The sequence below is a fragment of the Miniopterus schreibersii genome (genome assembly GCF_964146895.1).
Source record: "Miniopterus schreibersii genome assembly, chromosome: 7".
NCBI lineage: Eukaryota > Metazoa > Chordata > Mammalia > Chiroptera > Miniopteridae > Miniopterus > Miniopterus schreibersii.
The window spans coordinates 7,585,631-7,601,991 of NC_138108.1; the positions used below are offsets into that span (position 1 = coordinate 7,585,631).

At 45.9% G+C, this 16,361-nt stretch overlaps 1 protein-coding gene across 1 annotated transcript in view; it reads right to left on the reverse strand.

Annotated features, from left to right (window-relative positions):
• The window catches only part of NYAP2 (neuronal tyrosine-phosphorylated phosphoinositide-3-kinase adaptor 2), a gene marked incomplete at both ends in the record, with an annotated part of 176,112 nt that overhangs the window by 93,153 nt on the left and 66,598 nt on the right, over window positions 1–16,361 (reverse strand). The window contains one exon of the mRNA XM_081143223.1: window positions 13,521–13,819. Within this exon, the coding sequence (XP_080999349.1) occupies window positions 13,521–13,819 (299 nt within the window). The remainder of the gene's footprint in view (window positions 1–13,520; window positions 13,820–16,361) is intronic.

Here is a 16,361-nt window from a genome sequence, read left to right on the forward strand (position 1 = left end):
GTAAATTCTAAATTTGTTTCTGGACATTGACTAATACAACAGCAAGTAGGAAAGTTTGAAAATACGAAGAAATTTGGGAGAATTTTCCACTGAAAAGAACAAAGGGGGGGAAATGGTGTGGGAAGCGAATGAAAAGTAGAGAAGCGACCAATGTCTAAGGAATAGAAGGTAGGGTTCCAACTACTTTATAGATGTTTCAGCCATTGAAATAAATTTGTTGATGCCAAGGACAGTGTCTTATACCTTTGTTTTTTCAACCTCTGAGGGTTTAACACACTTTGCCTCGCGTATCTAAATTTATTGTGATGGGCTGATTAATTCTTGGAGAAGAGCAAGGAAGTCTACAAAAGACAAAAGGACAGATATTACATACAGCGGTGCCGCTTCCCCGCTGTCTACGTGCCTTCTCCCAGACAGAGTCAGGCATCTGTAAATGACCTTGCCAGTCTGTCTGCTGCCTGCGCGCACTGAGGAGCTGCTGAAGAATATCACACGAAGTCACAGCAATAGATTTTTGTTATTTTCTGTGACATTCATGAATACAGCTCACGCAGGAACTCAACACTGCCTCAAAATATCACTGTCTTTCCAATTCCCATAATGACAGTCTTATTTCTTGTATTTTTTCCCCCAACCAACTTTTAAGGGCTAGCATTGCTTCGCTTAAGAAAATAAAAGCAATCTTTGATAGTGACGTTAGTGGCCCCCCAGTGAACTTTTCCTCCTGGCATGCGTGACTTTGGAAAGCCTCTCCCACATTGACTCTGGTTGTTACCACGTGACTTAGTTGGCCAGTGGGGATATTAGCAAGGATGACACAAGCACATGGTTAATAAATACTGACTATCAGGTGTGTCCTCTTGGGAATGCATGCTCTTGGAAACCAGCTGCCATGCTGTAGAGATACAGACTCCTGAATCATGAGCACTCACATGAAGAGAGACCCTGGAGAATGAAAGACCATCTTCCCGCCACGCGCCCAGCTGATTACAGCAGCGTGAGTGACATCAGCTACACTACATGGAACAGAACCACCCAGCTGAGTGGCCTAAAACCCCACAATACAGAGAAATAAATTGTTAAGCCACAAAGTTATCCGATGGTTTGTTACATAACCACAGATAACTGGAACACCACTAAAGGTAATTTTCTTCTCACTCTCATGACCAAATTAAGACAGAAACCAGAATTTATCTCCATTTCTTCATTTACTCTTCTTACGGCACAGAGAAAAAAGCCCTAATCCCATCAAAGGCCAAGAAGAGCTTTTTATTTGTACTTTTTTAAATTTTTTTAATATCTTTATTGATTTCAGAGAGAGGAAAGGAGAGGGAGAGAGAGAGACAGAAACATCAATGATAAGAGAGTCATTGATCAAGCCCACAACACGGGCATGTGCCCTGACCGGGAATCGAACCCCGATCGCCTGGATCCCAGGTCGACGTTCAACCGCTGAGCCACGCCCGGCTGGGCAAGAAGAGCTTTTTAAATCTCTTCCTTTGTCAGTGTGTCAGGGACTTTCCTTGTTTGGTCATCTCCTATCTCAGCGTCATCAGTCTTTCCCTCTCTTCCGGATCTTTCTCATCATAATACTATGTTGTTTTTGTTCCTCACATAATTCACACAACTATGGTGCCTCATCTCCTTCTAGTTACTGCCCATTTCTCTGTTTCTTTTTTTTTTTTATAAATATGTCTTTATTGATTTCAGAGAGAGGAAAGGAGAGGAAGAGGGAGAGATAGAAACATCCATGATGAGAGTCATTGATCGGCTGCCTCCTGCACGCCCCCCCTCGGGGATCGAGCCCGCAACCCGGGCATGTGCCCTGACCGGGAATCGAACCTCAATCTCCTGGACTGTAGGCCGATGCTCAACTGCTGAGCCATGCTGGCCAGGCCATTTCTCTGTTTCTTTTTATAGCCAGACTTCTCCGATAATTACATTTACCATTTCTGCATTTCCTTATAGTACATTTTCTCTTCAATTCACCTTCAGTTTGGCTTTTGCTTCCACCAGTCCCCAAATTATTGTCCTGATCACCAATGACCTCTATATTGCCAGACAAAATAGACCCATTTCTGCCCTCAACCTACTTCACTCTCAGTAACTTTTCACCATTGGTCACTAGTCACTGTTATCTTTTTCTCTTGGCTTTTAAAGCAGCTCATGTTTGCCTCCTAAGTCACTGGCTACTTTTTGGCAGTTTCCTGGCTTTACCGCTTCCCTTACACTTGACCTAATCTGAGTTACTCTTCCTGAAATAAGGCTATGCTTCGTCGAAGTCGATTAAAGGGTTGTTTCTAGACTCCCTGATTTTCTGCTTTCTCTCTTAGGGTGATTCCGTCTAATTTAGTGGCTACATGTCATCTTTATTCTAATGACAACCAAGTGTATATCACTAACTCATTCTGCAGAGGACTATATACCATTGTTTACCTTTTATCTCCACCTAAATATCTGCCAAACATCTCAAGCATAACAACGCGAAGCTCAGTTCTTTCCTAACCTTTCCCATCTCATGACTCCATCAGATATTTACTCGTTCAATCTAAAATCATTGGATTCTTATTTGTTCTTTAAACAAACATTTGTGTACTGTACTTACTAGGAGCAAATATACATTAGATTAATATGATTTTTGTCCTACAGGAGTTCACAGCTCAGAGTTGAAAACAGACACATGAATGATTGATTACAATACATCTGGGAAGTGGTATAGTAGAGACCAGATAAAACAGGCCCAAAACCAAACAGATGGGATTCAGGCACCATTCTAAGAAATCGGGGGGGAGGGGGGCTATTTCAAATGGCACAGTTCTGAGAAATTTTGCTTTAATTACGCAACCATTTAGAATCTCATCTGCCTTATTGCTTAACTAAACAAGTTAGCTCACGGTTACTTCTTAGAAGAAGAGTTCTCAGGTTCTAAAGAAATGTTTTCCGAAGCGTTTCCCAGCATGGACATCTTGTGGAGCTGTGGATCTGGACTTTTCCCTTCCTTATCAGATGTCTCCGAGTTATTGTCCCCTCGGTGTTTCCACAGAACAGGGTTATAAAACCCACTCTACCTCTTTCTCTCCACATCCTTGTTTTCCTCATCTTTAGCATAACTTTAGAGTTGCGGGGAGCTTGACATCCCCAGTAAACTCCCTACCCTTCAGAGACACATGAGTATTAGGTAACTGAGTAGTGCGGTACATCACTCAATAAACAGATGTTTTTATTTTAAGCACTTACATTTGGTGACAACTTGAGTATTAAAAAAAAAACTATATGAGTCTTTGACATATCATATTTCTCTGAGGAATTCAGTGACAATTTCACCTATCTAGTGTGATAGTCTCTGGACGTGCAAGAGTTAAAGGAAAATACTTATACTTCATTTTTAAAAGTATTAGGACATATTAATAAATGGTGCCTTTTATTGTACCTGTAGGGGTTGGAAATGCCACAGATACTATTAAATATTGTGAATAATTTCTCCCCAATTCAATAAACACTCTGGTAGAATAAATAATTACTGGTAACATTTAATTTGGTATATAATGGTGAAAAACAGTTTGTAAGAATGAGCTCAACTATCATTGGATAACATATCTCTAATGTGTAAACATAATCTCTGCAGCTTTATTTCCAAATAAATAAAGGTCAACTTCAATATAGATTTATTAAACAGCATACTTCAGGAAATTTAGTAAGGATAGGAAAAGAAAGTCTTTCAGGAAAAAAAGAAAGCAATGTCAAGTGTGGCAACCTGCTATGGAAGAGAGCACAGAAAAGAATGTTTAATTCTGGAAAAGCACAGTCCTGGGAGGAGTTGGGTACATCTTCACTCAAGGAGATTTGGGGCAAGAATGTGAAGATTGTGAGAAATTCTCCAAGAGCAGCATTTCCACACAGGTAAGGCTATGAGCATTTGCAAGGGGGCAGGAGGGTGGGAGGAGACCCTGAGCCCGGGCTGCGGGCAGAGCCTGGGCTGAGAGGGGGAGCAGGGCTGCGGGGGCCCGGTCTACAGGGCAAGCTGAGTGCTAGGGATGCTCGGGACCGGGCTTTTATTTCATATACGTCCCATACTAGGTTTCAGTTTTGGAAACACGAACGTGAAATACAACCTTTTGCATTTATTTACTTGCTGAAATAGCTGTGGCTGCTATGTTTATAATTTAAGGATCTATAGATCTTTCACTGAAACTCATTCCTGGCTTACGATCCTCCAGATTGCAATAAAAAATGTAAATGTGATCAACAGGACACATTTAATGAGTTCTGATCTATAAAGAGTGCTGGGACCCTTTTCTCACAGACAGAACATGCGTATTATAAATATATCCAAATCTATGTGTGTGTCTCTGTCTATATCTGTGTATCTACATCTCTGTCACTATAGCTGTCTCTCTAGTAGGAAAGGAGTAAAAACGGGATTATGCGTAACTGCTCCAACTGCAAAGGCAACACCTCTCTGACTTTTTCTCGCTAATTCCACTTCTCCTGGCTCCCGCAGCTCACCGGCCACGCTCCTGCACAGCGGGCAGCTCCTCGTGGCCAGCTCCTGCAGAGAACACAGCTTCTCTGGCACTCGGCTCCTAAAGCCCCCCAAAGCCCTCGGCCACCCCCGGGGCGGCCTGGTCCTGAAGTACCTCTGATGAGAAACTACTGTGAGCAGGTTTCCCTAGCACCCTAGGGAGTGGTTTTCCAGCAAGTTAAAAGAAAAAAACCTCCTGCAGTTGACATTCTGTAAAATTCACTGAGCCTCGGTACAAGAAGAAGGACTTGGGCTCCCCTAAGCTCTTCCTTAGTCTTCTTGGTTTTCAGCTGTTCTCGCTGGATGAAGTTGTCAGAAAGCAGATTTCCATAGGGTGACGTGTTCCCATGTTCTGCTCCGTATAATCAACTTAATTTAATACATATTAATAGCAAAAAAAATTTTAAGAAGAGCTTGCCTTACATCACTGCCTTCCCACTTACCAGGAAAACTCACAGAAAGAAATTTGTATTATAAAAGCTGTCAGTGCAGACACAGGGCCATAAAACGAAAGCACTCTTTCTGCAGTAAGTGTACGCTTCATCGAGGTCAATTAGAGGCAAGATTTATGTACACATGCAGTCACTCTGCCTTAAAAAATGGCCTTACACAGTCTTCTCGGAGGTAGCGTGAAACACTGCTCAGAAGCTGGGTGCCTCTAGAATAACAAAGTGGAATTAATCTGGAAGAATATACCCGGCCTGCAGGACTATAGCAGGAATGGCTCGGGGTGGCCCAGAAATACAGACGGGTAAGAAAGGGGAAAACTAACTTCCAAAAGCCGCTTAAGGGAAAGAAATCTCAGCTCTGTTGTCTTCATCAAGAAACTTGGTTTTTTAAACCTTTATCTAAATGGCATAAGCTGAACATTGTGTGATTTATAGAATGGGGACGAAATGAAAAGTAATGGTGCCAATAACGCATTACAGCCTGTCAGCAGCATCCTTTGCCACCGCCCGTAATTAATTTGTGTCCTACTAAGATTCAGAAATGTAAAGCAGTGGAGGAAAGCCAGTGTAAGGTCGCACCAGCCTAAGAGCATGCAGGCGGCCCCCGCATCTTTTAAATCATTCAGAGGGGGACTGTATTGTAAACCACGCTGGGAGCGGTGACGGATGGCCCCCCAGCACCAGCTCCCTGAGGATCATGAATCACCACGCCTCCCCTCCGCGCTCTCCAAGTGCCTGAACTTCTCTGTACATGAAAGACCCTTGGAAGTGCATTAACTCTTTGCATCAGGCGGTCTCCTGGAAGATTCATTCATAAAGGAGCACGTTTAGGGGCCAGACTCAAGTGGGAAGAAACAGAGGAAAGGTGAGGGCTTTGTAGAGAAGTGAGGGAGGGGGTGTGTAAGAAAGGCAGGCTGTCAACTTACTTCCTCCACTGTCCTTACAGGATCTTAGTCCTTTAGGAGTTTGCTACATTACCCCACAGTGCTTTAGTATAAACTGCACAGATAAATACCTAGCCAAGCTTGAGGCCCAAAACCGAGACCATGGAAAATTGCAATGAGGGTCACAGTAGTAACCCCAACTTCATTCGAGGACACATGCTTTCTGATATCCATTTATCCATAACACGGACCCGGTGTTGCAATTCAGAAGTTGCATACCTTGGCAACATGCAGTCTCATCTTTATTTGTCATCAAAATGCTACTCAATAGGCGGGCAGAGGTACTTAGTATAAATGAATCGCCATTCACTACAATCCTGGGGTTCTGGAGCAGCCCACAGGCAAAGCACTGGGGTGCACCATAGTGGTATCAGGGCTGCTGTACACTGGCTGGCCCACATCCATGCGGTGTTTTAGGGGACGGAGACTGTGCTGGGTCAAGCTAGCCCACTTGGTCCACAGAGAGTCACAAACTAGGAAAACTGGCAGTAAGGATCAAATGGACGGCCATTTATTTATGCACACTATAATTTTTAATATTTGCACCATGTTGGTGCCAATATCTTACTTGGACCTCTATGTTCTAGAAGTTCTTTGGTGTGGGGGCTGCAGGACTAAGGAAGGTATTTTCTCATGTCTCACAAGTAAGGCCGAAACCAAGAAAGAAAATGTTCCCAATTTCAACTTAATACAGCAATCCACGCATTTTGCAGCAGGGAAAAAGGAAAGGGGAGGGGTGTTAGTGTGCCCTGTTTATTTACCAATTATTTAGATTGCATGGTGATATTTAATTATAGTTTACCTCTTGCATTGCTAATTAACGTCCCACTAGTTGACTTCTGAAGTACCCAACCTCATAGGTGAATGGTTGCTAGGAAAGAAATATATATATAATCTTCTCCTTTGCGTCTGAGTAGGCAGACTTCTAGGCTGGTCCACCACAGTCCCGCCCTCTGGGGCTTTAATCTCTCTCTTTGGGTGCAAGCGGGCTGTGAATGTGATGGTATTTTTCTCCTGTGATTAACTTACAGTCTATGGAAACAAGGTGAAGGGACTTTCCAGTTATAATCAAGTTTCCTGATCTGTTGACTCTGAGTTCATCAAAAGGCAGGTTATCCTGGGCGACCTATTTAAAGGAAGATCCAGGCCCTCCCTGGAGGGAGAGGATCCAGATGAGAGAGCCTCTCTCCTTCTGTTCTGAAGAAGGAAGCGATCATGTCTCCACAATCTCAGGGACATGAATTCTGCCAACAACCAGGCGAGCGTGGAAAGTACCCTGACCCAGCCCCGCTGGCACCTGGACTGCAGCCTGGGGCAACCCTGGGAGAACTCCTGGCTCACAGAAACCGTGAGACAATAGAGGTGTGGTATTTTAAGGGACTAAATTTGTGTCAATTTGTTGCACAACAATTGAACACCCTCCAGATCAGTGTCTCGATCACACAGACACTCAGAAAATTTAGGTCTATCAGATTTTCACGGAAGAACCCATCTGAGCCAACAACACGGACAAAAATCCTCTTATGAATCTTAGACACTGAAACAAATGAAGTAAAATCCAGCCACTTAACAGAAGCATGACGGGTGACAGCAGTCACTAGGCAGGGTCATTTTGGGACTGGAATGGACAGTCACGGCCAGGTCTGGGAGATGAGCTGCATGATGATTTAACATACAAACTGTTTCATTCATGGGCCTCAGGGCACGTTTAGGAAAAGATCACACACTGTAGATGTACAACTCTGCCTCCATCTGAGCAGCGCCTGGCTTGACAGATGGCTTTGACACCAGGAAGCCTCGAAGCTTCTGATCCTGTCAACCTGGAAAGAGAAACCCAGGAATGTGGGCCTTCGGTGATGACCCCCACCTCTCTCCCAGAAAGCAAACAAGAGCACACACTACCACCACCACATGCCGAACGATGAGGGCCTGGAGAGCTTGTATTCCCCTTCCTTGTGTTTTATTTGTGCGGTGCTGCACGGGGTTTTGTGCACTCCTTGGTCACACCCTGATAAGCACAAGTGCCACTTGGGATATGAAAAAGGACCCGGAGCAGACACTATGCAGTCACCTACACGAGCCATTCAAATAGTCACCAGAAAAGCCAATGCCGAGGCCTTTAAAAGAACTAAAATTGTTGGTGAGAAAGGAAGGACCCTGTCAGGAGAAGATCCAAACAGGTTCAGAAGGAGCTAAGCAGATACTTGAAAGGCCTAATCGGTGAGCATTTTCCGAGGGTCCATCACGCAGTCGCTTGGACGGTCCGGCCGGGACGTTTGGAAAGCTGCTGGCACTGTCCTAACCACCTCCACTACCTGAGACTGCAGCCCGGCGCTGGGAGCGAAGGACAGACAGCAAGGTTGCTGGGCATCTGCTCGAAGTTCCGTGCTTTTCTCGATATTTCACCCCACAGATTCGGCCTGAGGACCTGGCGAGCCAGACTGCTTTCCACTGCTCCATACAAGTTGTCACAAACACAGCGGCTTGAACACCAGTGCCCCTCCCTGGCTCACATTTCTAAGGAGCACAAGTCTAGGCACAGCCAGAACCCAGAAGGCTGGGTTCCCTGCTCAGGGTCCCACCGGCTGAAGTCACGGTGGCATCCAGGCTGAGTCCTCGCCTGGAAGTTCTGGGGAAACATCCACCTCCAAGGTCATTACTGTTGGCAGATTTCAGTTCCTCACAGTTACAGGACCCAGGTTCCCTGTCTCCTTGCTGGCTTTTAGTTGGGGTTATTCCAATTCTTAGATGCCACCCACATTCCTTGACACATCTCCCTTCATCTTCAAGTCACCGATGATATATTGGCTCCAGGGAATATATACAGGATGAGTGTCCCAGGGAGTGGGGAATCTTGGGTGGCATCTTGGGTTACCCCTACCACATAAGGTCAGTATTCCCATTCTCACTTTACAGATGAGGAAACTGAGGCTGAGAGTGATGCATGTTGGCAGCGCTAACATGAAACCAAAGTCTATTTGCCTCTAAAGCCATGTTTCCTAATATATCATACTGAGTTGTAATTGGAACAGTCTTTTTAAAAAAAATTATGATCACCTGATAAAGTATGAGAGATCTGGGCTAGTCACTGAGAAAGCAATAGCGATAGATGGCTGCCTCTGACTAGTGCTGATTTAAGTTCCCAAACTGGAATTCTGACCCGGGAAACCTGGAAGGGCCCTGAGATGATAAAGCAACTCAACTCACTTGCCTCCTCTCTCCTCCAATATCCACAGGCTGCTTTTGAAGGTTTACATTGGCAGAAAATCAGAGTCAGGCACCTTTAAATTGTCAACACCCAACAGCAAAAGAGCAACACTAACCTTTGCAGGAAAAGTCACATTATTAAGATGTGATAAACTATTTCTTCCAGGCTAAACAACTAATTACGTGGAAGAAGGTCCCATGGTTGTCATGACAGATTTTCAGTTTCTAGAAGTGATTTCTATAAATCGGGGCTTGCCTCATGGCATGTAGAGAGGAACAGAGGCTGAGTTGGAGAGTTGGAAACAAAATTGATAGTAATACAAGGGCAAGGATTGATTCTGTTCAGTTCACCACAGGATTCCCAGTCCAACAAGGCAGGTGCTCCAAGTATTGGATGAATAAATGGAGGCCTGAAAACAACATTCCTAGAGGCTGTAAGTTCATTATTTGGTCACCTTGAAGTAGGAATTTGTTTTTGCGTTTAAGACAGAGACCCTGTGATGAACTTAGCCTTCCTCTCTTGGTTCTGGCTCAACCACACATTGCACATTTCTAAAGACAATCACGATTCCAAATATCCCTGCAGGGGTTCCAATTTGTGGTTCAGCTGAGTCATGTGTGGTTCACACATATGACTCAGCTAAACATCTTTAGAAGGTAAAAATCAGAAACTATCAGGTACATTATTCCAAGTGAAAAATATTTCCTCATTGCTTGCAAAGAGACAATCATGAAATAACATCATAAATTAAGGGCTGGAAATGCCTTGAAGGGTTCATAACAAATGAAAGTTAAAATATTCAGTGTTCTTCCAATTAATATCATATGCCTGTAAAGAAAAGCTTAACTAAAAAAATATTATTTAAGGATTCCAAAGTGTAGAGGTACTTGAAGTTTAATAAAAATTTGCTTTCCCCATTATACTAAATATTATATTAATGTCATGTACTATGAAAGATTATTACACTTGGAAAATACTTCCTTGCATATGTGAGTCATTGTATAAAATGTTGAAGCCTCTAACACGTAGAGTGTGTGTGCCAATGACCTTTCTTTACCTCTCCTCTTGGTTTTTAATATATGTGCTTCACCAAACCAAAATGTCACAGTATTCAGCCCTATTATACCTGTTACCCTAGGTGGCAATTCCACATTTAAAGCAGTACTAACATATCTGTATAGCAGTTTCTTTCAATCATGCACCTTCGTAGGCCTTAGCCCAAGGGGTTGTCGTAGGGCTATGAGGAAGGCAGGGCACAATCGATGTTCAGTTATTTATAAACTTTTAAAGGTAAAGACACTGTCTCACTGGGTCACTTGCCCAAAGTCAATGTCTGAGTGTCGATTCTAAGTGCAGTGCCTTTTGTCCACACCACAGAGTCACTAACTATGATGCTGTTGAGGAACAGGACACCTCTTTGCCTGAGCAATGGGAATGGTGGATGTGAGGTTTCATGGTTCCTGCTTTTTCTGGATCATACATGAGACAGGGCTTGATGGACTTTCGTCCATCCTAGTTAACTTCCTTTACTTCATCTACTATTTCCTCAAATTAAGCAGGTACCACATAGAGGCAATAGAAAAGGGAAATCATGGCCAGTTTATCATTTTTACTGTATGACATATAAGTTTTAAAAGTATTATTATAGAAGTTCCTACACTAGAATAGTAAATGTATATTTTTAATGTGGCAAGATTACACTTTTTAAAAACTAAATTATACCTTTCTTGGCATGCGATTTTTATTTTGTTTGTGTTCATCATTAAAACTTTGTTTTCCTACTCAGAAAAGCTGTTTTGTTACAAGTCCATTTCTTTTTAACTTTTATCCACAGGGGAGCCATAATCCCTTACTGAAATAGAAGCTGGTTACCATGGAAATCATTCTAATGCCACTGAATCAATATTTTGATTTTGCTGACATTTAATGTAAAAAAGAAAAGTCAGGCTAAGGTTCATAAAAGTTCGCTTTTCATCTTCCTAATAATTTTGATAGCCAGAAAAATTGTAAAGAAAACGCACACTCTGTAATGAACTTCAGTTATCTCACAACTATAAAGAACTACGAATTCATAAAAGAACAATCTACATATTTATATAATGTTGGCTCTGAGGACACACATATGAATGTGTTCATTTGGATGTCAGGCTCTTTCCCATCTCTGAACCGAGCCCTGATCCCTATTGTTATATAACTTGAAAGAAGAGATTGAATGTACCCGCGTTTGCAATGGACTTTTTACTAAGTGCTCTGAGGAGAAGGTGAAATGTGCACAGTGCATCTGGTCCACTGACCATCCTCAAAGACACACGACAGCTGAAGGCTCCTCAGCACACCTTTAGGGTTCCTGTTGAGGAGCGGTGTCAAAGTGGGGCCTAGTGTTCGGTACACCTCATTCCCATCAAGTCGGTTCCCCAGTCTTTGCTGCTGCTGTAATTATATCCTCAGAAGAAATAGCAATGCAGCCTCTGTCCCATGTGATAATTAGCTATTTGGAACCCGAGATCTTTAGATGCTGAAGGGATCTGGAAGAACTAAGAGCTCCTCTAGCTCAGAAATTAGCTACCCAGAGAGCCCCAAATGAAGGCGATCAGTTCTATTTTTAAGACAATTGAACTGACACTCAAAAGTTTCTTCTAGGGGAGAACCGTCCTGACCCTCAGCTCAAGGTCACTGTGAATACCCTAGGTCCCCCTGCCAGAGGGATCTATTCTGAAGTGTGCATTTGGCACTGCTTCCAGGCATGTTTCTAGAAGCATTACATACACACACACACATATACACACACACACACACACACACACACACACACACGCGTGGCTTGGTAACAGGCTCCTTACTGGCTGCTGTCCTTGTCTGTTTTTCTCCCCTCCCCTTTGGCTGACTTTTTTATAGCCTTGATTCTAGAGTCCTCTAGGCCAGGTTCAGGCCCTATTCATCCAGGCCACTCTTCTAAGAAAGAAGAGTTTTCTTTTGCAAACAGTCTAATATAAACTGATTATATAGTTCTGTTTTCTTTTGCAAACAGTCTAATATAAACTGATTATATAGTTTTCTGGCAACAAAAGCAAGAAAGAGGTAACCTCTGGAAACAAGGTCACAGAAAACAAAGAGAAATGAAAGCACCATGCTCAGTATCAGAGAAAACCTGAGAACAACATTTAAAACATTCCAGGGCCCTTTAGTGTATAAACAAGTAAACCAAACACCTAAATTGTTTCTAAAAGCAACAATGTGTTGCACGTTGAAGGACATAGTGATGACCTTGAATCATGAGGGGGAAAAATCAAATACTCTAAGGCAGCAGAAAACAATATTTACGTAAACAGACGCACAGGCATGCACACAACCTCCGCTGTGCTGTTCAACATAGTAAACCAAACTGGATCCGACCTAAGTGCTCATCAAGGGGGTAATGCTTAGGTAATGCTTAGGTAAAGCGCTATGCTATACACGTCTCTCCTTAAAAATGCTGTTGCTTAACACCCCAGATGACCTGGAAAATAGTCACAAGAGAGGAAGTGGAAATGCAAAGCACACAACTCTACGCACGATGATTTCAGTTTTGTAGACATGCATGCACATACATGTTATTCACATTTGTACTCACGCATACACATATTCGTGATGCAGTTTTGCATATATGAGCAACAGGAAACACTGAGCGTTAAGTGGAGATTTTCCATGTAGAGTGGTTGGATTAGCTTCATCTCCAGGCATTTATTTGTATTTTTTCAGTATGCACTGAAACTTCTGTTGTTTTTTATCGGTTAAATGGGCTTCCGTCAAAGCACACTCCAGACTGACTACTCTCCCCCCTGGGGACTGGATCTGAGTTAAAGCTGACCTAATTTATCCTCATGGGCCAGCTAGGAGGCCGAGGTGTATCAGATCTCATAGGTGAGGGAAAACACACACGCACGCACGCACTCGTGTGTGTACATAACCACTCGCTGGAAGGAAGTACACCAGAATGTAAAAAACTAATTATTTTTAAAAATGACCACAAGTTTTTTCTTCTTTACATCTTCCTGCCTTATAAGAATCCCCTAAGAAGCACATAATACTTCTTTCGTTACATAAATAATACTTATAAAAACAAGGCGATATAAATTTCAGGTATATTTCTAGGCGAAATAATTTCCTGAAAACTGGAAGCTTTAAGGGGGTAAGAAAACACCCAAACCCTCCCTCCCCGGGAAACCAAATCCCGTTTTCTGTTTGCCCTTGGGCAGCACCTCCGTAAGCGCCCTCCCCTGCCCGGGCTCCTCCTGGCCGGCAGGGGCGGGCAGGTGCGGGCAGGTGCGGGCAGGTGCGGGCAGGTGCGGGGCGCGGCCGGGGGCGGGGCGGGCAGGTGCGGGCAGGTGCGGGGCGCGGCCGGGGGCGGGGCGGGTTACCTTCGGCGCGCTCGGGGCCCTTCGCGCTCGTGCCGGTGGCCGCGCCGTTGACCGTCTCCGACGACGTGCTCAGCTTGGTGCTGGGGTCCCGCTTGGGCTTGGGGGGCGGCTGTCTCCGGGAGCCGCAGCTGCGGTCGTCGTCCGCGCCCCCCACCGAGTGCAGGGACTGGGACCTCACGGAGAAGCCGCCGGAGCAGGGGTGGGGGAGGCGGTCCTGGGGAGCCGGCATCGTCATGAACCCCATGCGGAAATGTCTGCCCGCGTAGCTGCCGTCGCGGCCTCGCCCGTCGCCGCCTATGCTGTAAGAGAAAGCAGACGGCGGTCCGTGGGGGGAAACTGAGCCGGGCGCGGGGGCGCGCACGCTGCCCACAGGTGCCCGGGGCGCGCGCCAGGCCCGGGGCGCGCACGCTGCCCACAGGTGCCCGGGGCGCGCGCCAGGCCCGGGGCGCGCACGCTGCCCACAGGTGCCCGGGGCGCGCGCCAGACCCGGGGCGCACGCTGCCCACAGGTGCCCGGGGCGCGCGCCAGACCCGGGGCGCACGCTGCCCACAGGTGCCCGGGGCGCGCGCCAGGCCCGGGGCGCACGCTGCCCACAGGTGCCAGGGGCGCGCACGCTGCCCACAGGTGCCCGGGGCGCGCGCCAGGCCCGGGGCGCGCACGCTGCCCTCGGCGCCGCGCCTTCCACACCCGCCACGCGCGACCGCGAAGCGCACGCCGCCTGGTTTCATCAGAAACCCAACACGTGTCCTGGTCTCCCGGGTCCCAGGTAGTCTCAGGGTCACGCTCCAAAGAAAAGGGGGGGGCGCAGGGCACAACCCGGCTGGGATCGCGTTTCTTGACTCCAAGCTAAACGGTGTCGGTGGCTTAAAACGTGACCGGGCATTCCCCGTGGGGGAGCCGCAGGCTGCGGGCGAGGGGACAGCTCCTGACTCCGCCACCTCGTCAGGATCACCTGGACCCTTACCTGGCTGATGCAGGGGAAAGACAAGGCCGGCACACAAAGCGGGGGGGCTCCGTCGCCAGGTACAGGGCGGGGAGAGAGAGGAAGGGAGACAGCGGGGGAGGAGACGCTTTAAACCAGTGAAGGGATTGGCAACCTCTCAGTTCCTCAGAAACCTTCGGGGACACTAGAGCTTTAGCTGAGCAATAAGCGAGCCTCACAGAATGAAAATAGCAGCATCTAATGAAGAGATGTAGTTAAAACCGCCTGATCCCGGGGCAGTTCTAAACACCTAATAAATATTCAAGAGTACGCAGGGTTTCCAAATGTAAGGTTCTTAAGTTTGACATAGAAAAGTTTGAGCAGAAATGTAAAAACACGACTCTCTCTCGGTTTGAGATAGGTTGCCGAGACTTCCATCAGAAGCGAAACTTCTCCAAGGACAGGACTTAGCCACCGGCCGCCCGCACCAGAATCTTCAAATCCCCTGCAGCGTTTCAGTCAAGGCCCTGTCCCTGGGCCTGGCTAGTTCTGCCCAGGGTGGGCGTCCTTTATGGGCAACCTTTGTGTCCGACTTCCCCCACTGGGCAGGCTGAGACTTTCCCACGGCCACACCACAGTCCACCTGAGGCCCTTCCTGTCCAGGCATTTCTCCATCGCCTCCTTTCACAGCTGTCAGGCCTGCACCTTGGCCTGAGGCTTGTCCTTGTCCCTGCTTCCTCCCCACCCCCGACATCCTCCTCAGTAAATCTCTCGCCCTGTAACCCCCATCTGCTCTCTAGAGGGCATGAACCAGCATCCTTGGGAGCAATCAAACAGCCTGTGACGTTCAGAAACCAAAGAAGAGAAAAGAGAAAGCCTAAAGACAAGCCAGAGACCCCAGAAATAAGAAATGCGTGTGAAAATGGGACATTCCCCGGCTTCAGACGGAGCATTTAAATGGTGGTTGGGAAGGGAGGAACCAACTCCACTGTAGGAACACTTGGCTCAAAGTGAAAGTTACGGGGGCTGGAGAAAGCAGAGTATTTTTGCAATAAGGCTCTAACACTTGAGATAGATTAAGCCTGACACATTGCATGTTATAAAAATAAAAATAAGTTTCATAATCCTGAATTTGAATTTAAACAAGTATGCCTTTTCTCACACAATGTAGGCAGTGTTGCAAGATCTGGTTGTGTTGGTTCATTTTCTATTATAAAACACACAAGACAATGTATTGGTTAAATTGAGGGAGGTTGTTTTCCCAGAAGTAATTGGCATTTGTAAACTTCTCACCCAAACAACTTATTGGCTAATGGACAGACCAGACAGTTGTGTTCTGGAGTCATTGAGTTGGGGCTCCATCCCCAGTTCCCTCACTGAACAGCTGTACAACATTAGCTCCTGACCCCTAAGACCATTACCATTTCCTTGTCTGCTGAATAGTAGGACTGGCCTCACGGAATTGCTCTTAAGGTTGCCTGAGATCCTATATATGAAGCACTTAGCGCAGAGCCTGACATATAACATGCGGTCAACAATTTTAGCTTTAAAATTCCCGCTTTTAAGTCCTATCCTCCCGAACCGTGTTTACGGAATCGGCACTTGCGTTGTAGGGCCACGTCTCTGAAGGGGGGTATACATAAAGTGTAACCTCGAAACACCGCACACAGGGTCCAGACAAAATCCTGCGTTTCACTCCAAGTACCGAGACCATCCGGGCCAATGCATTCCTCATGCTCTTAACTTTCTGCAGTACTTGTTTGAATTTTAAGAGTACCTGTGGATCGGGACTGTCAAGGAAAGCGACAAAACAAGGACTTCAAAGCTGCTTGGACACCGCTGCGCAGCAAGGCTGGTTCTCTGTCTTGCTGTCGTCTTGAAAATCCATCAGCACCAACGTCGTGTGTCTTCCTGAGAAC